This window comes from Vanessa cardui, chromosome 15 (genome assembly GCF_905220365.1).
Source record: "Vanessa cardui chromosome 15, ilVanCard2.1, whole genome shotgun sequence".
NCBI lineage: Eukaryota > Metazoa > Arthropoda > Insecta > Lepidoptera > Nymphalidae > Vanessa > Vanessa cardui.
In genome coordinates this window covers 13,321,628-13,347,078 of record NC_061137.1, presented here as the reverse complement: position 1 = coordinate 13,347,078, position 25,451 = coordinate 13,321,628, and the positions used below count along the sequence as shown (strand labels likewise).

At 35.3% G+C, this 25,451-nt stretch overlaps 1 protein-coding gene across 1 annotated transcript; it reads left to right on the top strand.

Moving 5' to 3' along the window:
* On the top strand, positions 1-24,543 carry LOC124535837 (aldehyde oxidase 1-like). Its single transcript, XM_047112214.1, has 17 exons — positions 1-180; positions 10,011-10,168; positions 10,874-11,034; positions 11,472-11,848; positions 12,015-12,235; positions 12,669-12,771; positions 13,519-13,646; positions 13,814-14,101; positions 18,679-18,840; positions 19,003-19,131; positions 19,222-19,706; positions 19,987-20,170; positions 20,712-20,907; positions 21,060-21,826; positions 22,174-22,366; positions 22,842-22,955; positions 24,408-24,543. Exons 1-17 carry the CDS (start codon positions 138-140, stop codon positions 24,476-24,478), a joined length of 3,780 nt encoding a protein of 1,259 aa, XP_046968170.1. The 5' UTR covers positions 1-137; the 3' UTR covers positions 24,479-24,543.
* Positions 24,544-25,451: the final 908 nt, after the last annotated feature.

Below are 25,451 nucleotides of genomic sequence, written 5' to 3'. Positions count from 1 at the left end.
AATTTTAATGACTTCAATGTCTGAATTTTACTTTTTTTTCGGTTACTGCACTTTGCTCTCGAGGTTGTACGGTGATTGACGCTTGCAATTTAAAAGATACTCATTCAGTCCGCCGGCTTATCATACGGACTGCGGTCATGGATCGAATCAAGTTTCACGTAAATGGGATCGAGTGTTCGGGTATGATTTTAAAACAATATTATACATAAATTTTAAAGTATCAAGATTTACTTGTTGAATTATATTTTTTGATTGAGTATACAGAAAATATTATTTTGATATTATGTATATAAATTTTACGTGTGTTCCTAAATGTTGTTTGTGAGTTTTTTTTATTTATGATCAAATGTAATTTTATTATTTTTTTAAACCGTTTAGCGTTGTATGTTTTTATAATAATCATTGAACTTTATTGTGTAAAATATTTCTTTAATATTTTAGTGATTTTTTGTGATATTTTTTACTGTGATTAAATTGTGATTTCAGTTAATTTCGATTTCGAATAACAGTGCAACATTTTTACGTAATGTGTTTTTTTTATTTTCTATATTAATTTTGTGCTGAGTCGATAGTGCATAAAAAGTGATAACTAGTGATGTGAATTATTTAAATTAAATTCGGGATACAATTGTATACCGCATATGGTATTTATTGAAGTGTAAAATTATAAATGAATTCGTGAAGTGTATAATATATACAACTTTACATATCAGTGATTTCACACGCAGAATTTAAATCTATACTTACATTCTGTTAAGAAAATGGCGCTTTCTGCCTTTGTCAGTATCTCTGCTTTCTTCTTTTGTTTACTGAATAGATTTTGATATAGTTGTTAAATAGAAAGAGCGATGAAGCTGGTTTCGTACGCGAATGTGACTCGCGCGGGCTAAACTTTTACATATACACCAAAACCACTTACTCAAAATTTTTAGGTATTTAAAAAATGTACAAAATAGACCTTTCTGGTCTCAATGCCTGAATTATAACCTCTATTTATAATGACTAGTTATATCCAAAACAAATTAAAACAAATTTATCGATTGTTTCTTAAGCCTTTTTCCTCAATTTATTATTAATCATTATTCAGACGAACATATCAGTTATAGCATATAGTAAAAATTACACTATTATATTCGAATATCAAGATATCATAATCATCGCTGCATAGCAATAACCTTGGCAGTAAAAGTTATCCTTAATTAAATCTTTAAGACGATTTGATCTATGTTTAATTACTACTAATATTTCTTATATATACTAATTTTATAAAAGCGAATGTAGCTCGAACATACGACACACATTTGCAGCTCATGGCGAAACTACTGAACGGATTTTGATGAAATTTTGGTTTGAATTAATGAATTCCAAGTAAGATATAGGATAGGTTGTTCATAATACCTAATACAATAACCAGTCTATACTTGTAGACAAATATTATAAATGTGAAAGTAACTCTGTCTATCTATACACGACCAAACCAATGAGTATTTGATGTGAAGCAAGGAAGGATTACATACATAGGTTTCTTTTTTTGCTTAACACATGACACTGTAAAACGCAAGCGAAGCCGCGGGCGACAATTAGTACTTATAAAATCAAGTAAATAAATTTCTAAAACCAGAGCAAAGAGAGTCGCTAGTAGCACTTATGTAATGTCATCGTAAAATGGTAAACATTGTTAACAAAACATTCAATTTACAATAAAATACTTAAGATTACGTGTGTGTTTGTGTGTTTACGTATACGTAATGTTACGTTAGTGTGTGTAGTTTTATTAAAAACAAGCTAACCGCCCGGGCATCGCAGAGGTGCAATGCTGATACTAAATATACTATTTTATTTTTTATTTTATGGAATAGGTTGGCGGACGAGCATATGAGTATAAGCATGAGTGGTCATCATCACCCATAGACAATGACGCTGTAAGATATATTAACTATTCCTTACATCGTCAATGCGCCACCAACCTTGGGAACTAAGATGTTATGTCCCTTGTGTCTTTAGTTACACTGGCTCACTCAACTCAAACTCGGAACACAACAATACTGCGTATTGTTGTTTAGCGGTAGAATGTCTGATGAGTGGGTGGTACCTACCCTGGCGGGCTTGCATAAAGCCCTACCACCAAGAATACTACAGAATACTACAGAATTTGTTTATTTACGACATCACATTAGAAACTTCTAAACTTCTAAAATTATCAGGGTTTCTCTACTATATTTTCCATGTATTATACACAAAAACCTTCCCATTGAATCAATCTATCTAATTTTAAAGATCTAAGCATACATAGGGACAGACAGCGGTAAGCGACTTTGTTTTATACTGTGTTATAATTAAAAATAATAAGTGCCGTTCAAAATGTTTCAACAACATACGATCTCGCTAGTTTTACTGTTATAGAATTCTAGTTTCATAACACATTTATTCCCCTTTCACTACACACCGTAATGATAAAGATCTTAGAAACGCCATGTTTATAATGTTCTTACCAAAAAGGTTAATAAAGTTTCTATATGCACTAGCATTTAACCGTTATTTAAAATGTTTATACGATTTGTTTTGTTAAGTTGGTAGCTCTGTCTTTTTATAAAATAAAAATAATGTACACACGTTTCTGAGGGGAGTAGATTGGTGTTAGGTACCCTAATGTTTTGTATATCTTCTTAGGTATGATTGTATTGTATATATATATTGTAGCATTTACAGTACATGTTATTTACTAGATGTACATATATACGAGACGCTTTTTTGTGCAGATTACATATCAGAAGTATTTAAATTGACTTTTGAAACATACAAAAACTATTACTTATTTGATATACCTTTACATTTTAAGTTGGATTCATATTTTTGTATTATCTTTGTGTGCATATTTTTATTTTTTTATTTTATGGAATAGGATGGCGGACGAGCATATGAGCCACCTGATGGTAAGTGGTTATCATCACCCCATAGACAATGATGCTATGTCCCTTGTGCCTGTAGTTACACTGGCTCTTTCACCCTTCAAACCGGAACACAAGAGTAATGTATGTGATGTTGTCTCATAAAAAAAAAATTAAAAAAAAAAGATGACGAATGATTATTTTATTACAGTATCAACGTCCAACCGGGTAGCACATATGCTAGCATATTTAGTTATGGATTAACTAAAGCACCATTGTGAAATAAACACAGACCGCCTCGTAAAGGGAGAGGTTGCCTCTGACATATACGGGCATTAAGACATTACTAAAATTAGTATCCACAGTATATTACGGGTATTATTCTACTACCAATTACAATTTTTCAACGAATATAATGTTATATTGTAATTAAATCGGGAATGTTTATTGTTATAAATTAATAGAATTGTGTCCCATTACATACACATAATTATAACGTTTTGACAGCTCGTTTGGTGAGAGTCGGCAAGATTTGGAACGACCAGCCTGCGTCTATTTTTCCTTATAAGTTGAACTCCGGAGCCTTTAAGAGTAGAGTGAATAGGTTTCTTTTGGATGGGCGTGGGCCTTCGTCTTTAGCTACACTCTCCATCAGGTGAGATGGAAGACCAGGGCCTATTCCATTAAAAATATGAGACAACATCACCTACATTACTCTGATCCCAGTGTATGTAGCTAAAGTACTTGTGTCATTGAAAATCAGAAGTAACGACGGTACCACAAACACCCAGACCCACTACAACATAGAAAACTAATGATAATCCACATTGACTCGGCCGGGAATCTAACCCAAGACCTCGGAGTGAGACCCATGAAAACCGGTGTACACACCACTCGACCACGGAGTTCGTCGTATAAAAAAATATATATTGAAATATTAAAGTGATTGCTCACGAAACAAATATAACACGATCGAAAATAATAAATACGATTACGCCCTCGATCGGAGTTTTAAATTCATGATTGTGAAGTGATTTTGTAATAGGATATTAATCGCTCGTAATCTGTAATTATCAAGTGTTTAGCCTTATTGAACCGTTTGCAATTATCGTTTTCACTTTTCGGTAATGATACGAGTAAATACCGCGTGAAAAATTATATATGTAAAATAATTTAGCTTATGTGATCTTTATTTTTTTATATGATTTTTTCGAGCCAGGACATTTTATATGACGAATTATTATATATTTTTGACCTTGAAGGTCAATTTTCAATGCAACGTTTTCTAACTTGTTTATTCCTTGTCAAATATACGAGATTTTTTTTCTTGTTTTTGATGATATATAGTGGAGTTACTTCAACATTACCTGCCCCGACTCCGCCATAAAGCATATGATTTTTTTAAAAATTGTTAAATATATAGGTACTTATTTAATATTTCAATATAAATATTTATATAAAAATAAATTTAAATTATGTACGTGTTTATGTGTGTACAATAAAGAGAACACGCAAAAGTGGACGTCAAGTAATATATAATATAAATTATTCATATAAAATATTTTGTTAAGTTGAGTAAATTCATTATTCAAGAGTATTTTGGGTCTCATGTCTCCATCTTCATTCATTGGCGCGATCAAAGAGTATTTTGATTTTGATTTGATTCGATTTAAATATTTGCACTGACATCACAAATTCGACATTTGTTTTTACATGTCCGTGGTCCAAATTGCAATAAGCAAACAGTTATTTTTTACACCTTCATAATATCATGTTTATATGTTATTTATTGTGATAAAGTAACAAAAACACTCATAAAAATACAGTTATTTTTAGGTTTAGCAAAGATGCTTGAAACTCGACATCATAATCAAATTTTAAATAAAACCTAGCGACCGACCACGGCTTCGCTCGGCAAGTGATACTAAATATATTACAGTATCTATTTATACGACATCACATTACAAACTTCTAAAATTGTTGTGTTTTACTAGTGTTTCTTTACTATATTGTCCATATGTTATATACAAAAACCTTCCTGTCGAATCACTGGTTGGTAGGGCATTGTGCAAGCCGGTCTGGGTAGGTACCACCCACTCATCAGTTATTCTACCGCCAAATAACAATACTCAGTATTGATGTGTTACGGTTTGAAGGATAAATGAGTCAGTGTAACTACAGGCACAAGGGACATAACATCTTAGTTCCGAAGGTTGATGGCACATTGATGATATAAGGAATAGTTAATATTTATTACAGCATCACTGTCTATGGGTGATGATGACCACTTACCATCAGGTGGCCCATATGCTCGTCCGCCAACTTAAACCTTAAAAAAAGCAGATAATTGGAGTGATATATCGCGACAATTACAATGAACGTTTAAATATTATTTAAATAGTTTTGCCTTTCAAAAGTCAAAGACACATCACATAGAGAGAAATCTTTGAATCAAAGGTATCGGACCTATTGAAGTCTCTAAGCCGTAGTGGTTCAGTGGTAGCGGTACCTCACGGATGATTGCAATTTAAATCCGAACACACACTCCGCTGTGAAAACATTGGAAATCTATTGTGGTTACACGTCCAAACATATACTAGTACTATTATAAATATCGAAGTTGTGTGTGTTTAAGTGCTTACTCATTGACGCCCATCTGTGTGAAAACCTATCTGGTTAGATACCTCTTACTTTTCATATACATATATTCTACCTCCTATCAGTAATATTTATTTTGTTCTGATTTGAAGGATGAGTGTGCCAGTATAACTACAGGCACAAGACATCTTAGTTCTTAAGGTTGATGGCATAATGATGATGTAAGGATTAGTTAGCATTTAACTTCGTCGATTTATAAATTCATGTCATTTATTAAATGTTTAGATGATAAAAATGCGTTAAGATAATACTTGAAATTTCAGATAGGATATATTTGATATAAATTATATTTGACTATCACATAATGTATCTCAAATCTTGGAAAAGAATACCACCTGAATTCCTTATGATAGAATGTGCATTGCGAACCGTTGGTACATATAGTTTTTACAATGACGATCCAAAAGTGTTCGTAAAAGCCTAATTCGAATAAAGTGTGTTTTGATTTCGATTTAGATGTTATAGTTAAGACGTTCACTCGTCCACCTTTAATTAACATAAAATAAAAATAAGAATAAATTAAAAAGGTGCAACTTGACCTATCATGCAAAAACATAACCTTCAAGTGACCTAAAACAAAGATTTAAAAAAGTATTTAACAATATAATCGGAAACGTGGTTTGAGAAGCTGTACCTACTATAAACTTAAAAGTACGTATAGTAACGACACAACTTAGATGTAGCATCGGCAAAATTCGTAAAACCGATCATATCCGACTTAAGTACGTATCCCTAATCGTCAATATTAATTTCTTATGTGAATATGATCTTTACGCAAACGTAATAACTTGTAATATCATTTGACCTAATATATTCGTCAATTTGACCCGTCACTGACGAGAGAATAAGGTGACGAATAGCGTCGAATCTTGCGATAGGGAGCTATTTCTATTGGTTGTATAAATCGGCAGTAATCGGTTTTATTGAATTTGCCGATGCTACATCTAAGTTGTGTCGTACTGTACGGTTGTACAAAGAGACTATATATGTTTAAGGTGCACTGACCGCTTTTTTCGGTTGTAAGACGTATTCCCGTTGATTTAAGCGATATTGAAACAAATGCCCTTTAAGAACGCTGCACCTTGTCGGGGAAACCCGTCAGACACGTTTTAGACTTTCGTCATGATTAAATAACCTGATTTACAATTTATGGTCAGATCGATAACATTTACAGATACATCAAAATAAAAATATGCTTTGTTCAAGTAGGCTTTAACAAGCACTTTTGAATCGTCATTTAACAATTAAGTGAAGCTACCACCGATTCTGACAGTACATTCTACCGAGAAGAACCGGCAAAAAATTAGTAGTTACTCTTTAACATTTAAACATAGTCATGTTAGTTAATTACAATTATATATGTATGTAAATTATCCTGTCTGGAAGGCAACAAATATTAATTCCGCGCTTTTTTATCGTCTACATAATCTTGTATAAAATATAATGCTTTCTATACCAATTAATTTTTTACAAATGATTTAAATTAATGAAACGGCAAAGTTAATAATGTATATGTAATTTTTGTACAGAAACAGATACCTTGCCTGTGAAGGACCCTCGTTTTTTTATTCAAACCAAATATTTATAATTATAAAAAAAACATTGACACAATAGTAACATAAAACAGCTATTCAAAACATAAAATTCTAAAATCGAACACAGATCATTCAGCTTTTGAATTTCTTGACAGTATAAAACAAAAGACAGATGAACTTCGAGGTCCATTAAAGAAAAGCAATGTAAGCGAATACAAAATCAAATGCAAATTCAAAATTTTGTAATTGAGCGTATTAATCAATATATCTGAATAAATTAATGATTGACATTGCAGCTCTTTTGACGTATCAAATAGACAACACACTACCGGGAATTTATTTTATATATGCATATAATATAAGGTCAGATCAATGATTCAGAAAGTAGGAAACGAAACATAATAAGTTAGCAGATACATACCTGGCCTGGCCTACAAATGTTAACGGATTAAATGAATTTAAAATTCAATACATAGAATAATATCGATCAGCTCTAGCAATTGGTACATATTATTAATAAAATTAGAAGAAAGAAATGCGCTTACTGTATATTTGATAGATATATTTATTTAATGAAAGCATAAGTCGACTTTTGTCCCTTGTGAAACGAAAATTGCACATAAAAAACTCGGTAACGGTCTCATTTTGAAGAGCTGCAGCTGTTGATGTGCAGAACATTATAACAACACAAGGGCCTCCTCTCCTTTTGAGGAGAAGGTTTGGAACATATTCCACCACGCTGTTCCAATGCGGGTTGGTGGAATGCACATGTGGCAGAATTTCTATGAAATTTGTCACATGCAGGTTTCCTCACGATGTTTTCCTTCACCGCTGAGCACGAGATGAATTATAAAGACAAATTAAGCACATGAAACAGCGGTGCTTGCCTGGGTTTGAACCCGCAATCATCGGTTAAGATGCACGCATTCTAACCACTGGGCCATCTCGAATCTCGAAAATTATAAGGTACTCGTGATTGCAATTTACTAAATTGTTACTATTTAACAAATAATTAACTATAATTAACCAATAACTGTCTGTTTACGGTTGAAAAAGAAAACAAAATGGGAAACGTAAACAAAATTAAAGTGATTAAAGTTATTAATTTCGGTTATTAAAAACACGAGAAGAAGAAGGTTCTCGTGAACAAGACATTCGTAGACAATGTCGAAATATCGAGCTCCACCGAACAAAAATAAAAAAACATGGTAAATATCCCGAAATTAATAACTTTAATAATAAAAATAACCATGTTAGTTTAAAATCCTATATAAAATTAAAGTGAGTTATCGATAAAGTCCAATTATAATCGAAGTGATGAATTTTGATTAAACGCGACATTTATTTTTAATAATGTTTACTTGAAATATGAATAATGATTTAAAAAAATTTGTCCAACGAGATCAATATTTTTTTCTTACACAGAGTCTATCTGACCCTTCGTTTCACAGCAGATAATTTCCTTGCACGTAATTCAGAAATGGTGGTATTTTCTAATGTTTTGTTTCGAATGATATGGTATAAAACAATTTTAATCTTCATTAATTGGTCAAGGTGACTTATTTATCTGAATAAGGATTGATGATACTTTACTTGGTGGTAGGGCTTTGTGCAAGCCCGTCTGGGTAGGTACCACCCACTCATCAGTTATTCTACCGCCAAATAACAGTACTTAGTATTGTGTTCCGGTCTGAACGCTGATTGAGCCAGTGTAACTACAGGCACAAGGGACATAACATCTTAGTTCCCAAGGTTGGTGGCACATTGACGATGTAAGGAATAGTTAATATTTCTTACAGCGTCATTGTCTATGGGCGATGGTGACCACTTACCATCAGGTGGCCCATATGCTCGTCCGCCAACCTATACCATAAAAAATGTTAAATTGGATATTACCTTCACTTTTTAATTAAAATAGCAATTGATAAAAATGGTTACTACGTGTGTATCTTACAAGATCTACTATGTTATCCCGGAACATTCTATTGACATTTTTAAATTTGCGGTTTCGTAAATTCAAATCGTTTGTAAAAAATACATTGGTAAAAAAACATGTCATTCGATACAAGATTTTATAGATGATAAAAAAGCGTGGAGTTAATACACGTGGACCAAGCAGGATATATTAATTTAAATAATTGTAGTAACTAACAAGACTTTGTATTTTTTAAATGTTGAAAAAGAGTAACTACTGAGCTTCTGGCTGGTTCTCCTCGGTAGAAATTACTTTCCAAACCGGTGGTAGCTTCACTTGATTGTAAAATGACGATTTAAAAGTGCTTTTAATAGCCTACTTGAATAAAGTTTATTTTGATTTTGTCATTTTAGGACCTGCAATTTTCTAGTACATTACATGGATGTGTCCAATAAGGTTCAGCCAGAGTTAGCAAGCGAATTTAATTAAAGCTTTTTTTAACATCTTCTCATCAAGGCGTGTCCTTTATGATAACACAGGCCTTAGTCGTATGTGATCGTCTCACGGACATCTAAGACATGTTCCAAGTATGAACGTAACTCACACTGTGCTCAAATATTTTCAAATTATTTATAACTTCCTTCATGATGTGTCAAAATCCGTATAGTGTTTTATAAAAAGCAAAATTACTTGGTGGTATGGCTTTATGTAAGTCCATCTGGGTAGATACCACCCAGTCATCAGATACTCTACCGCCCAACAACAGTACTCAATATGTTCCAGTTGGTTTGGTCTGTCAGTGTACATGCAAAAGGGACATAACATCCCAAGTCTGCAGGCGCATAAGTCATATAAAATATGGTTAAAATTTCTTATATCGCCATTGTCAATGGGCGATGATGACCACTTACCATTAGGTTGAGGAATTTAAATTTTAGGAAGTTTTAAGAAAGAAGGTAGGTCGGTAAGGAAGGTTGCTTATTTGAGATTCATTTATTTTATTATTATTTTCAGTGGGGTCCGAGGTCAGCTCGACTACCAGTCTCCTGGACTACATTCGTAAAACGTTAGAACTCCGCGGCACCAAGTACATGTGCATGGAAGCAGGATGCGGAGCTTGTATTGTTACTGCTGCGAAGGGCCATGGGGCAGTTCCACAAGGTGTTAATTCGGTGAGTTTCTATTATTATACTAGCACTAGAACATAATAACTTTAATATAATATAACTTTAAAATGCAATGTTACATTTCTCGGCTAAGATCCCCCTCCCCCTTTTACGGATAAATAATTGTTATGAATTCCGCCACTGTTCATGCATCACCATATTCTCCTTTATAGTTTAGTAAGAATTGAATTATAAACACCAAATTAAGCATGGTGTACAAGCTTCTAGTTATAAGCTGTAACTAGTTACTGGACTATCACTCTCATATAATATGAGTTCAGTGACTTAAAGTAAAAAGTTATTTGTATAGGGCCGGTCTAATATGATTTGGCATTGAATGCAATTCCTAAAAAAATATATTTATAACAGAGGTTTTGCATGTATGTCTAACTGATGCTGGTAACGAACAGCAAATATTTATATTTCGTGAAAGTTATATCAACTTTGCAATCAAAAAATTTACTTTTACAAAATACCTACATGCTAATAAAAAACAATGAATTAGAAATTGATAAATTAATTTAAATTTATATATAGATATAGAATTTAGGTTACAACCATAACTATTTTGTTAAATTCAAAAAGGCACAGCTATTATTAAAATAAATAGACACTACATTGCTTAAAAATTAAATTACATGCTAAAAATGTCCAAATTTCGACTTAATTCAATCAATACTATAATTATTAATGTATTTTTTTTTAATATAGTGCATGGTGTCAGTGACATCATGTCAAGACTGGGATATCACGACGATAGAGAAAATTGGCAATCGCCTCGAAGGCTACCACCCGCTGCAGAAAACCCTTGCTGAACAAAATGGAAGTCAATGTGGCTACTGCTCCCCGGGATGGGTTATGGCGATGTACAGGTTATTACCAAAGAATAAATGTAATTTGTACATCTATGACCTAGATTTCGTACATATAACCTGTTTCGTTATAATAACTAATGATGGAGGAGTTTTAATTTAAGAAAAAATGAAATTAATAATATCTCTCCTCTATTAAAGATCTTACGTTTGTCGTAAATGATACCTAAACATACAAATATGTCGAATATTTAATTACGTATGTAATAACATCTTTTTAATGTTAGGTTTTCGCATTTCATTAACCATGTGTGTAAAATGATGCTTCCCAGTCTGTTGTTCTATTTCGAGTTTTATGTTTAAAAGATTGTTCGCAATTACAATTTTTTGAGCGACAATTTTGCAATTGAAAATCTTCTCTTGCTTATGTGTGACATTATTTTAAATTGAATATTCTATAAAAAATAAATTGATAAGACTTTGTATTAATTTTTCAGTCTTTTGAAAACTAAAAAAATGACAATGCTCGAAATTGAACAGTCGTTCGGTAGCAACATCTGCAGATGTACAGGATATCGACCGATCCTAGACGCCTTTAAGAAATTCGCCTCAGATGCCCCCGAACCACATGCCCTACCAGACATAGAAGACTTAAAACTGTGTGACAAAACTGGTGAAGTTTGCTTGAAAAGAAATTGCGAAGACAGCGACTGGTGCTTTGTTTCTGGAACCGATACACAAATAGGAATTAAATCAATTAGATTATGTGATGACAGATACTGGTTCAGAGTTGACACGTTAACAGATATATTTATCATATGGCATGCAAATGGCGTCCAATCCTACATGCTAGTAGCTGGTAATACAGGAAAAGGTAAAGGAAATATCAGTAGAAATATAGCTAATATTTATTAAGAAAACCTATTAGTTTCTTTGTTCTAAATCTAAATTGGGATGTATAATCTAAATCCCAATATAAAATTTCAAACTGACCAATTTGATTAAAGTGATAACAGATCAACAGGAATATAATGTTGCAGGTGCATACCCGATATTAGAATATCCAAAAATACTAATCGATATATCTGGAGTATCAGAGTTAAAAGGATTTAACATCGATCAGAATTTGATCATTGGAGCTGGGAACACGCTTACTGAGGTTATGAGCATTTTTACGACCATGTGTACATATGATTATTTTGGTTATTTAAACATTCTTATCGATCACATTAAACTGGTTGCTCACATACCAGTTAGGAATGTAAGTATTATTTTAAATGGTATATTTTTAAAATTATTTGACTTATCATTATCATTATATCGTAAAAAACAAAGTCGCTTACCGCAGTCAGTCCCTATATATCATAAATCTTTAAAATTACACAACTGGTTATGATGTGGTTTCTTTTAATACTGACTCAAGAGGAAGGTTTAAGGTTTTCAATTGTGTAAATTACATGCACAATATAGAAGAGAATGACAGAAGAACTGTGTACACTGTAAGACATTCTGCAGTATTCTGCATTGCAACTGGGGGAAGCCGGGGCGGATCATATTTTATAAGGAAGCTTCTTTGTCACTCTCATACGTATGAGCATAGACTGACTATCGCTGACCAGCTATTAGCATTTGCCTTTAATGGCAACCTTATAAAGCAGTAAATACTCCCTTGTCTGATGGTAGTTTTGTTTCAGTTGGGAACTGTAGCTGGTAATTTGATATTAAAGAATAAACATCATGAATTCCCATCAGATATCTATCTTCTCTTTGAAACGGTTGGTGCACAAGTAACTATCGGTAAGTAGTCTGAATGATTAAAGCAGTAATTAAATGCAACGAATGTTTACATAAAAATTAAATTAATTTAAATGAAAAGAGACAGAAAGCGAGTCAAAGGTATGAACGAAAGAGACACAGCAAGTGATGATTTCACTTATGTAAATTCTTGATTTTAATTGTACCTTAATGAGCGCAAATGTTTATTTTTGGATATCAGTGACAATGAATTCGGTAAAATGAGAATAAATTACGTGAAGATTACAACTGGTTTGGTTTAACCGTTTATATCATCATCTCGAAGGACACAGGCAAAATGAAATCCGAACTGATGACCTCCTTTTCGGAGTCGAATAATAATTACTTTTGTTTACTTAAAAGTTTTATAAGGAAATACCGTTCAAAATGTTCGCTCGGGTCTCAAGAGCACGAAACTTTGGTATAAAAGTCAAAGCAATTATACGATAAAAAATATACAGTTAACTTTGTCTATCGTTTGTATTTTCGTATTAATAAATTATGCATTCAGCAAATGTATTGTACATGTTTTAAATTATTATAAGCTACAAAATTACGAATGATACTACACTAGTAATATAATATTATTCGAATATTAGTTACAAATGAATACCCAATAAATTATCTTTTTTGACTCTACATTGTATTACCACTAATACATCATTGAAATGTTTAATTAGTTTGTTATTAAATATAACTTTACGAGGATTTCAGGGTATTTTTAAATAATTTCATCAAAAATGATTCCAGTTACAGCTCCGGGTTATAGTAAGATATTAACGATGCAAGACTTTCTTAAGGAAGATATGACCGGCAAGATCATATTAAACATTCTCTTACCACCTTTGAATGATTCCCACAAAATAACTACATTCAAGGTAAGTTGTAATATGAAATAAAGAAAAATAGTGACGAAAACCGAAACAAACTTGTATCTGAGTTCGAGTCTATAGTAAGCAAAGTCTCGGGAATAAATTAAGTCCATTTCATCTATAGGTGACATTCCTGTAGGTTTCTATTTTAATAATATCCTTTTTATTATCAGATAATGCCAAGATCTCAAAGCGCGCATGCAATCGTCCATGCTGGTTTTAATTATAAATTAAATGAAGCTGGTGTTGTAGTAAATAGTCGGATAGTGTATGGAGGTCTTTCTCCTGTATTCACAAGAGCTTGGAAAACCGAAGCATTCCTCCGTGGCAAACCTTTGTTCAGAAACGAAACATTACAAGCTGCTTTGAAGGTATTGAATGCAGAGCTCGTTGTCGTGGAAGAACTACCAGCGCCTCCTGTTGAGTACAGGAGGCAAATAGCTTTGTCCCTGTTTTACAAGGTGAGACTTTAATTATAGGTATATTTGCTTTGAATGTCATCAAAGTTGTAAAAGATTACTGTTTGACTGGGGGGAGGAAATAGTAGATATATAACTATATATATGTGCGTGCTTCGTTCAGAAGGTGGATCTACCAGGTATCTGTCCGATAGTTGGTTGGAATCACTACGGGTACGCGACCCCGGACTGCTCTAGCTACTAGTGTCACATTCCAGTATCCTCCGTGATCACAGTATCCTTACCCCTCTCCTGGATTCTCTGTCTCCAAAAATTATCGCTGCGTCACGCCCTTGTTCCCATGTCATTCCCTTCTTTTGTTTCCTTGCCTTCCGGCATATTGGACGTAGTAGAGTAACAGCGTCGCTCTCTGCTAGCCGACTTTCTATTTTGAAAGTAACAGACTGTCGTTAAAATCGTTGTTCTCTACAAACTCTCATCAGTAGCTATAAGAAGCTGTAATAACATCGCAGCGGCTACGTTCTTCTTCCTCACGTCGGCTCGTGAAATAAAACCTGATGAGGGGAGGGCTGTGACCCCACACCGACACAGACGTCAACACCTTGTCAAAAAAGAAGGAAAACTAACATTAAACCCGGAGTGGCGCCACCGTTTAGGCGTAAGCCAGGTGCCTGCGGCCAAACCAGCACCACACGTATTGACCCGTCATTCCTGTGGATCCTGCTGGGGTGGAGGAGAGGGTGGCATGGGTACTGGGTAAGCCCGTGCTGCCATAAAGTCGCCTGACCCAGGCGTAGCAGCATCTGCGAAGGGGACACTTCGCTCACCTGTCTTGCAGGTGGAAAACAACACGGAGAGAGGCAGTCACCGGTTATAAGTCGGCACGAATAGGCGTAAGTGCGGGCGCCAGGGGCCACTCTTGACAGTAGGAGGATCCATCGTAGATCCATTGATCAGCTACCGCCTGCTCTAAGTCGGGCAGCCCCCGATCAATAAGGTACTGATCCGCCTCAGCGTTAACTCGTTCCGCCTGGGTGAACGGAACACAAGCCTTACAGCTGGACGTTGACGCTGTGACATTAACCACCCACTCAAAGGAAAAATCCCAAAGCCCATAACAACGCTGCTTACATGCGCTTTGCGACATGGAATGTCCGAACTATGAGGACAGGCTTCCTGAACACCTACGGAAGCCCCGATTGCGCCCAAGAACTGCGCAAAACTTACAGTATCGACGTGGAGCTCAAAAGGCTCAATATTGATATTGTAGCCTTACAAGAGACCAGAACCGAAGACGAAGGATCTTTGCGTGGAGCTAACTACACTTTCTACTGGAAAGGCAAGAGTTCCTCAGAAACACGAGAGCATGGTGTAGGTTTCGCGGTTCGAAACCAACTCATCAACGCCATAGAGACACCTGTAGGCGTTTCCGAGCGGATTATGTTCTTGCGTCTAAACACAAAAAGCGGCTTTGTCACTCTAATTTCCGCTTACGCACCAACGCTTAATTCAAAACCAGAGACCAAGGACCAATTCTATGACCAGCTCGAAGAGACAGTACGTAGGGTAAATCCAACTGACAGACTGCACATTTTGGGTGATTTTAATGCTCGCGTCGGTCAGGACACATCAGCCTGGCCTGAATGCCTCGGTGCACACGGCATAGGTAAGCTAAACGACAACGGGCAACGATTGTTGGAGTTTTGCTCAAAGCACCAGCTGTGTGTCACCAACACCTTTTTTAAAGGCAAAATGATGCGGAAAGTCTCGTGGATGCATCCTCGATCTAAACACTGGCACCAATTAGACCTTGCTCTGTCAAGAAGGAGGGACCTGCGGAAAACGCTCCACACGCGGGCGTTTCACAGTGCCGATTGCGACACCGATCACAGTCTCGTTGCTACTAAAGTTCGACTTGTCCCCAGGAGAGTCCATTCTTCCAAGCCGCTCGGTCGAAAAAAGATAAATCTTTTTAAGACTCGTGACATGGAGGTAGTGGAATCTTTTGGGAGACTTGTCCGTGAAGAAGTTGCAACTTGGGACAGTACGGCATCAGCGCAAGTCGAATGGGAAAAACTGAAGTCTCTTCTGACTGACACTGCAGGAAAAGTGTTTGGGTATCAAAAGATAAAATCTTACGACTGGTTTCTAGAAAACGAAGAGCACTTAGTTCCCTTGATTGACTCAAAACGCCAAGCCGCTTTAAATTTTCGCCTCAACCCTTGCGATGCGACGCGTGAAGATCTCACGAAGGCAAAAGCCGCACTCCAGCGCAGCACGCGCTTTTTTGCAAATGCGTATTGGACGGAGCTTTGCCAAAGCATCCAAGCGCGGGGGATACTGGCGGGGTTTACGCAGGCATCAAAAGAGCTCTTGGACCTACACCAAAAAAGACGGCACCTCTCAAAGAAATCGACGGTTCTGTTATAACAGACAGCACTCGTCAGATGGCAAGATGGGTAGAACATTACAAGGTTCTCTACTCGTGCCCAGTGGACATTAAGCCAGATGCGGTGGAGCTTGTCCCGAAACTGGCAACTTGGCACGAGCTAGACGCCGCACCCACCGTAGAGGAACTTTATCTGGCCGTCAAGCAGCTCAAATGCGGAAAGAGTCCTGGTAAAGACGATGTTGTCACCGAAGTCGTCAAGCTTGAGTGCCTCTTGCCCATCCTCCACAACCACCTGGCTAAGTGTTGGGAAGAAAACTACGTCCCTCAGGATATGCGAGATGCTAACATTGTCACTCTTTATAAAGGCAAAGGCGACCGCGGCGACTGCAACTGTTACCGCGGAATATCTCTTCTTAGCATCGTCGGTAAGGCCTTTGCTAGGGCCATTTTAGGCAAACTACAAAGGCTCGCCGATCGCGTATACCCTGAGGCACAATGTGGTTTTAGGTACCAACGGTCAACTGTCGACATGATATTTTCACTCAGACAGCTACAAGAGAAGTGTAGGGAGCAACATACACCCCTAGTCGTTGCATTTGTAGACCTAAATAAGGCCTTTGACTCCGTGAGCAGAGAGGGGTTATACTCGGTTCTTGTCAGAATTGGATGCCCCCCGAAACTCTTAAGGATAGTGCAATCGTTCCACGAAGGTATGGAAGTCACAGTCCTGCACAATGGCAACATATCTACGCCATTTGACGTACGCTGTGGCGTTCGTCAAGGTTGTGTACTGGCCCCTACCTTGTTCGGAATATTCTTCTCGGTGCTTCTGAAGGTTGCTTTTGGGGATGAACAGCAGGGCGTCCACTTACACACGCGAACTGATGGTAAGCTGTACAACATCTCAATGCTCAAGTCCAAACGCTACAGGGAGGACCTATTTGTAGATAGTCTTCTCTTCGCTGACGACGCTGCCTTTGTTGCTCATGACCAGGCTCAACTCCAGAACCTAATAGACAAATTTGCCAGAGCTTGCCACCTTTTTTCAATGTCCATAAATTGTAAGAAGACCGTTATTTTAGCGCAAGGATGTTTAGAACAACCAGTCATCTTGCTTAACGGCGAACCTCTGCAGGTGGTTAACAAATTTTGCTACATTGGGTCGCAATTGTCGAGCAATCTCTCGCTTGATGCAGATATCGACTCCCGCATCGGCAAAGCAGCCTCCACGTTCGGGAGGCTCCGTTCAAGGGCTTGGGACAACAGACACCTTACGGTAAAAACGAAAATGCTTGTTTACAAATCATGTGTCCTAAGCACACTCTTGTATGGAGCAGAAACGTGGACAACGTACGCAAAACAAGAACGCCGACTGAACACATTTCACTTGCGCTGTCTTCGAAACATTCTGGGCATCACGTGGAAGGATCGAGTGACAAACGAGTCTGTCCTAGGCGAGGCACAACTGCCTAGCATCACGGCCATTCTAAAAAAAAAAACGGTTACGGTGGCTGGGACACGTGCATCGAATGGAGCACATTCGTCTGCCAAGGCAAATACTGCTGGGACAGGTTGCGGATGCGAAAAGGTCCGTTGGGCGGCCTATGCTCCGTTACAAAGATTGCGCTAAGCGTGATATGGTTGCGTTTAACATCTCTAGCAGCCGATGGGAGGAACTGGCCGAGGACCGTGCCAAGTGGCGACGCCTTATTCACGCAGGTCAATCAAAGCATGACGATGCCTGGTTTAAAGTTCTTAAGGAAAAACGCGTTAGGCGTCATGAGCGGGCTTCAAACCCCCGCCCACCCGGGGGCGCATACACTTGTCGGGAGTGCGGCCGAAGGATCCTCTCTCGCATTGGTCTCTTTAGTCATGAACGCAAGTGCTGCTTAAATCATCTGTCATAGATGCAGAGGCCTATATATGTGCGTGCTGCGTCACCACAGATGAGCGCCAATAAAGTCAGTGCGTAATGAGCTATAACGCGTTTCACTTGTGTCCTATATCTTCCAGAAGCCAAGATTTGACTTAAAAACGATAAGAACAAGAAAACACACAATGTATAGGATATAAATCAATGCAGATATAAAACCACCTTTTTCAATTATTTTTGTTCCTTGTTGTTTCTGAATTAAAATAGGATTGATTGATGAAATGCTTCTTTCAATTTTTAATTTGACCTTTGATTTATTGATTTAGACAAAAAGTATGTTATATTTATTTTCAGGGTCTCCTGTCATTATGTCCACAAAAAACACTGAATCCTCGTTATTATTCTGGAGCCGTCAAGATACACGAAACACGGCCGGTGTCGGACGGCAAACAAGTATTTACAACTAACCCTACTGTTTGGCCTTTGAATAAACCATTTCCTAAACTTGATGCCTTGGTACGTTACTTACATTTTAGGGGCAATATTTATAAAATAAACAATTAGTAATAAAGTCAAGAATCAATTTAATACTAAGCAGTTCTTACATGAATCTGTAAAATGGGAAAGGCAAAACCAATCTTTAATTATTCACATAATTGAAGCTCAATTGTTTTTCAGATTCAATGCGCAGGTGAGACAAAATATACGGAAGACGTACCGTCTCTTCCTGGAGAAGTCTATGCAGTATTTGTTCTATCTACAGTAGCCCGCGGTAAAATAGACAGCATCGATCCTAGCAAAGCCTTGGTAAGATTCAAGATTTTATTTAACTTACAAGATGAATAATATATTTTTACCTTAGCGTCTAATATCGTAAAAAAATATTTAAATCACCAGAGTCAACATGGAGTCATTGCTTTCTATTCTGTAGCTGACATACCCGGGCAAAACACTTTTACTCCGCCCCTAAGTATATTTTTCCCAAAACATGAAGAATTACTTTGCGATGGAGAAGTCAAATTCTATAATCAACCGATTGGAATTATTGTTGCTGAATCTCAAAAGTTAGCTGAAAAGGCAGCTACAATGGTCAAAGTTAAATACAGTAATGTCGCAGCACCAGAAATTGATATACGTGAATCTATAAAAAACCCAGCTAAAGTGACTTTAGCAGGATCGTTCGAAGCCACAAAAGTGGGTACTGATGTTTTCAAAATAATAAAGGGTGAAAATACTATTTATGGGCAGTACAATTTTACAATGGAAACTCTGGTATGTGTCACAGTACCTACTGAAGAAGGACTAATGGTATATGCCGCGAGTCAATTTATAGATATGGTACAACGCACTATTTCCAGAGTGTTAAATTTGGAACAGAACAAGTATGTTGACGAAAACCTTTATTAGTAATCTGAACTCGTTTGATTTATTTTCCTTAGCGTTACATAAACGATAATCACTTGTCCCACAGATTTGAAAACTGTCTCTTTTATCCAATAAATTATTTAATTATTTTAGATATATAAATGCAAATAGTAGGAAATTAATATCATAGCTATTGTCCGTGTCAGATAAGCGAATACTCAGAGCTAGATAATATTTGTAACAGATTATATTGTTTGTTAATATATGTATATGATAATTTATGTATTTTCCTTTTAGAGTTGATGTATACGTGCGACGTCTCGGTGGCGGCTATGGCTTCAAAATATCTCGAGCCTCTCAAATATGTGGGGCCTGCGGTCTTGTAGCGTTCAAGCTCAATAGACCTTGCCGCTTTATTCAGCCTCTAACCCATAACATGAGGGCCATAGGAAAACGAACACCATGTGCTTCTGACTTCGAGGTATTATATTTAATAAAAAAATTGGGCTTTAATAATGGCCATGAACTTCCAAATTCAATGAAACGTTACTCAAACCCGTACAATATTGACGATATTATTCGTTAACTGATGATTTCGTTCTAATCATTTGAAATAAATAAAGTATTAACTAACCGTCTGTTTGATGTTAGTTTATATTCATAACATTATTGATAATTTATATATGGGAGGTATCCCTAAGCTGAAAATAATAATTACTATACCTTTTACTCGATTATCCCAATTTGAATTTGACTATACTGAAACAAATGCTTTGATCATTAGGCACTTGAAGCTCAGTGACCTTTTTTACATTTAGGTAGATAGATATAGGGGATATACTCGTACCTCTAAATCTCAAATATTTTAGTCAACGTACTCTTTCTCTCTTATTATTATTATCAACAAAATCATTACCATTGACGTCATCAGTTCCAGTCTGTCCTTAAAGGCCTCTTAAATTTCACCATCAACCAAATATGAAATACGAGAAAAGTAATCAAATTGTTGATAATTTTGACAGATGGGTGTCAACGCAAAAGGAGAAATTCAATACATAAATCATAACTTGTACGATGATAATGGTTATGTTACTAACGAGCCTCTTGTGATTCTCGGCATCGAACTATATTCTAATGTTTACAAAAGTGAGGCGTGGAATCATAAGTCGTATAATACTGTAACTGATACGCCATCGAACAGTTGGGTTCGTTCTCCCGGTAAGACTAAATTTAATAAAAATAAATAAATATTTCATTACTACTTTAAAAGTTCACTTCGTTTAATTGTGTAAATATTAAGTAGCTTCATTAGATTGGAACAATTAAGGCTATCTAAAAATTGTATAATAAACGTAAATTGTGTACAACAGGGTCCTTAGAACATGTAGCGATGGCTGAAAATATCATGGAACGGATAGCTTATGAATTAAATCTAGACCCATTAGAAGTCCGCCTATCAAATTTAGATCGTGAAAAACACAGCTCTATTCAAGAAATGTTAGATACTTTGAAAAGCGAGTCACAGTATGACGAGAGAAAAGTCGCAGTGGATAAATTTAATTCCGACAATAGGTGGAAAAAACGTGGTCTAAGATATTCTTTCCTTCGATGGTCACCGGTAGGTTCCATGTACTTTGATGTGACTTTGACCGTATTTCGTGATGATGGTACTGTAGCAATCACTCATGGAGGAGTTGAAATGGGTCAAGGTATAAACACAAAGGCTATTCAGATTTGTGCATATTTCCTAAAAATACCAGTCGAAAAAATTATAATCAAGCCGAATGATACAATGATAACTCCCAATAGTTTCCCTACTGGTGGTAGTATAACTTCTCACAATATTGGAATTGGAGTACAAAGATGCTGTGAACAATTGTTAGCAAGATTAGAACCAGTTAGAGCACAATTAACTGATCCAACCTGGGAGGTTTTGATAAGCACAGCATTTGATATGAATATTGATTTACAAGTACATGGTTTCGTTAATGCACTAGATATGCAAATGTACGATATATATGGAATAACGTTGGCTGAAGTCGAAATAGATGTTCTGACTGGAGAATGGGAGATAATAAGAGTTGATTTAATAGAAGATGTCGGACGAAGTATAAACCCTGAACTAGATGTCGGTCAAGTGAGTGATTTTATTATTTTTTACAATGTTTCCGATGCTAGCAAGACTGTTACTTGCGGTAATTGTGTGGGCCAGTTGTGACGTGGTATATAATAAATTCTAACATAGCGGTACATTTTTGTAGTTTTGTGCTATAGTTTGAAAGAAAAATGATATAGAGATATTTAAAAAAATAGTCGCCACATAGTCCTAGATTGATGGCGTAGGAGTGTACTCCTCGTATTGTTATTCTCTATGATGAATTGCCTTTTAATCCGTTTTTTGTTCTAAAATTAAATAAATAAGGTTGAAATTAGTTTGGACTATTATTAAAAAAGATAAATTTTATCAAGATATTTATTTTACAGGTCGAGGGTGCTTTTATTTTTGGGGTTGGTTATTGGACATCGGAAACTTTGGTATACGATCGAAGCAATGGAGAATTATTATCGAATCGTACTTGGGATTACTGGGTTCCCCAAGCTAGAGACATTCCTCAAGACTTCAGAATATACTTCAGAAAAGGTTCCTTCAGCACTGAAGTTATTTTAGGTGCCAAAGGTAAGCCATAGCCAAGCCATATTCTTACAAATTGAGATATATATCCTCTGAATTACCAAATAACCAGGCGTGTCCTTAAATCAAAATCATAATATTCTCCATTAAATTATTTAAGAGAACTTTAAAAGTTTCTAGTTATCTGTTAGTATATTATAGCTTTTAAATGTAGATAGTAAAAGAGCGTATTACACATTACAGCATTGAGATCATTTGGTGTCTCTGTGTCTACATATTAATACATACTATAATATTTAAAAGAAGAGCTGTTTGTTAAAGTGTCGTATATATTGAAAAAAAAATGTTTATTTTCATTGATTAATTGATTATATTGACAGAAGAACATCGTTTGAACTTTGGACAAGAATTTCTTCAGCTTAACTTTATATAACAGTTAGCCTTCCAATACAATTTGACCTACTAATTAATTCATTAGTTATTATGGTAACATTGATGATACGATTTTATTTTTATTTAGCGACCGGTGAACCAGCTACCTGTATGGGAATAGTAATTCCTTTCGCGATGCGAGCCGCTATAGCAGCCGCGCGAGAAGAAGCTGGCATACCTAAAACACAGTGGTTCCAAATAGGTACGATTTTTTTAATAATTTGAAGTCTTTAAAAATGTAATACATGATATATATATTAATGTTAACGTTCCTATCACTGATCTAAATATTAAGGTCGTGGATGAATCTTAAGCGATTAAATACCAAAGAGGTTTCAATATGATGTATAGATATTACCAAAATGCTGATAATTTTACATAATAAAGAGATTGGCAAAATTGGGTACAAAAAAATAGTTATGATTGCCTGTTTCAGCAGTCAAGGAATTCTTTAAAAAATTAGCAATATAATTAAGTGCTATCACGATTTGTCAAATGCTTTGATTTAATTTACCTCGAAACACAAATTATGCAAATATTGCTAGCGAAATTCTCAATTATGACATTTTGACAGTTCATCTTCGAACTTTGCGTTCGATTTATGAAATTAAACCTTTAGCCCTTAAAGATTTTGATATATTTAGAACATCCCACAGACGTAACATGAGTTATAAATAGAAAACACATAAATGATTTAATGAACATGACTTCAGTTCGATTTATATGATATTACGACATAGTAAAAGTAATTTATAACGGCTTAAGATTGAAGCGTTTAATCAAAGTTAAGGTTGGGAAAAAACCTAATAAGTGTTATTAATTATGAAATAAATTAAAAAAATATAAATTGTTAATTATTAGAAAGAGGTGGTACAAAAACTATGATATCTAAATCCTTATTAACAACACCTCATTGTAGGTTCGTGATCTGTTTAATTGTAATTATTTGTTTTAATTCGATCTGTGAGTGTGTGTTTTTTATATTACAACTATTTCTTGGTATTATGAAAGGTCTATTAATATAAACCTTGTAGTCCAATTAGGAGAGTTGATGCAGAGAAAAAGTTTGCTTAAGATTTGGAAAGAGGTCATAAAAATAGACCTAATTATATGATATAATAAAAATATATACCTAATGATATGATAAAAGATAAAATTCAAAATCATGTGTAAGATGTATAATATATTATGTACTAAGTAGCTAAACATACAGTTGGCTCAGTTGACTAAACGCTTAGATTCGAATAGAACAACGTAGATTTAAATACGGATTAGCAGACTTCATTGAGGTTTTTATTTGTACATAATTTTATGGGAGGTTAAGGAAAAGGTTGTAAGGAAACCTTTATGTAAATAAAGTGACCGCAGTTTAGTGGTAAATCCTCCTCGTTACGATCTATGAAGACTTTCTGCAGCGGATGTTCGTGTTATTAAATCACTACTTAGTATAATACAAAGTCGCTTTTTCTGTCCCTATGTATGCACAGATAGAAGGTTTTTATGTATAATACTTGATTACTTAATGATCAATTTAGTAAAGAAACAATGATAATTTTAGAAGTTTCTACTGTGATGTTATATCATTGCACCAGTGTGAAGCCGGGACGGGTCGCTAGTATGTCGTAAAGTAAATTAAAAAGCAATTTGTTTTCAGATGGTCCCTTCACTGTTGACAAGATAGCGTACTTCTGTAAGAACAAGTTAGAAGATTTTAAATTCTATTAAAACGTTCAATGCGGAGCGGGGTCTAACACGCCTCGTATGTGACTCCCTTGAGGTGTAGCTAAGAAAAATATAGGTATCTCTGTCGTACGGAAGCCGTAACGTATATTGGATATATGGTAGGAAAGTGATAAATATATTTATATGATACCCATTGAAAAGAGAATGCTATTGTATACCATATTACGGGGTATCTTTAACAACGTATCGCATCGAAGAAATAAAATTTGATCACATCAAATCGAATTTTAATTTCTTAAATTGTTACGGGGTCTAATAAACCCCGTACCGATGTAATGATAGTTATCATACAAGGTCTTAAATGCCCCGTATCGCAGAAATGAAAAAGAAATGTTGCAGCAACCAAGGTATTAAAATATAATACTGCTGGGAGTAGACCTATTTGAACCTTTTCAAAATACAATAAATCTAATACCTGGAGACTTCTTCAATAAAATAAAAAAAAACTACGAGAATAATTTTGTTGTAAAAACCTGTTTTGATATGAACAGTTTCTTTGTTTTTGTATAATCTTGTTTAAGACTAAAATTTGTCTATTCAGTATTCGTAGTATTAACAGTTTCAGATGGATTTAAATAATATGCTGTTATATTTTTTTACATCATATAACTGTTTTTCTTTCTAAGAGCTGTATTATGTATTATACAAAAGACTTGGGGTTTATATCTAGTTGCATGTAATAAGTAATTTAAGTGTTCGGTTATATGTATATGTCAAATCCATGGTCATTTTAGAAACAGTAATAGCTTATTTTGTCAAAAATTGATTCCATTATTTTTACATATTACTAATACTGCATGCAGGTTGTAAATAGTATATTTTATTTTTAATTTTTGTCCCTTTAATTATTTTTACTGGCAACATGGGGCCATGGCACCACAAAATTCGACGATATCTTTGTCAGATTCAAGTGTTCGATTACATATGATATCGTCATTTACTAATTTGTTAAGTA

Bases quoted from the DNA above. Each gene is read 5' to 3' on its own strand.
- LOC124535837 (XM_047112214.1), top strand. From the start codon at position 138: ATGGATCGAATCAAGTTTCACGTAAATGGGATCGAGTGTTCGG. The intron at 20,908-21,059 runs GTAAGACTAAAT...TGTGTACAACAG, and splicing joins CAGTTGGGTTCGTTCTCCCG to GGTCCTTAGAACATGTAGCG. The intron at 22,956-24,407 runs GTACGATTTTTT...ATTTGTTTTCAG, and splicing joins AACACAGTGGTTCCAAATAG to ATGGTCCCTTCACTGTTGAC.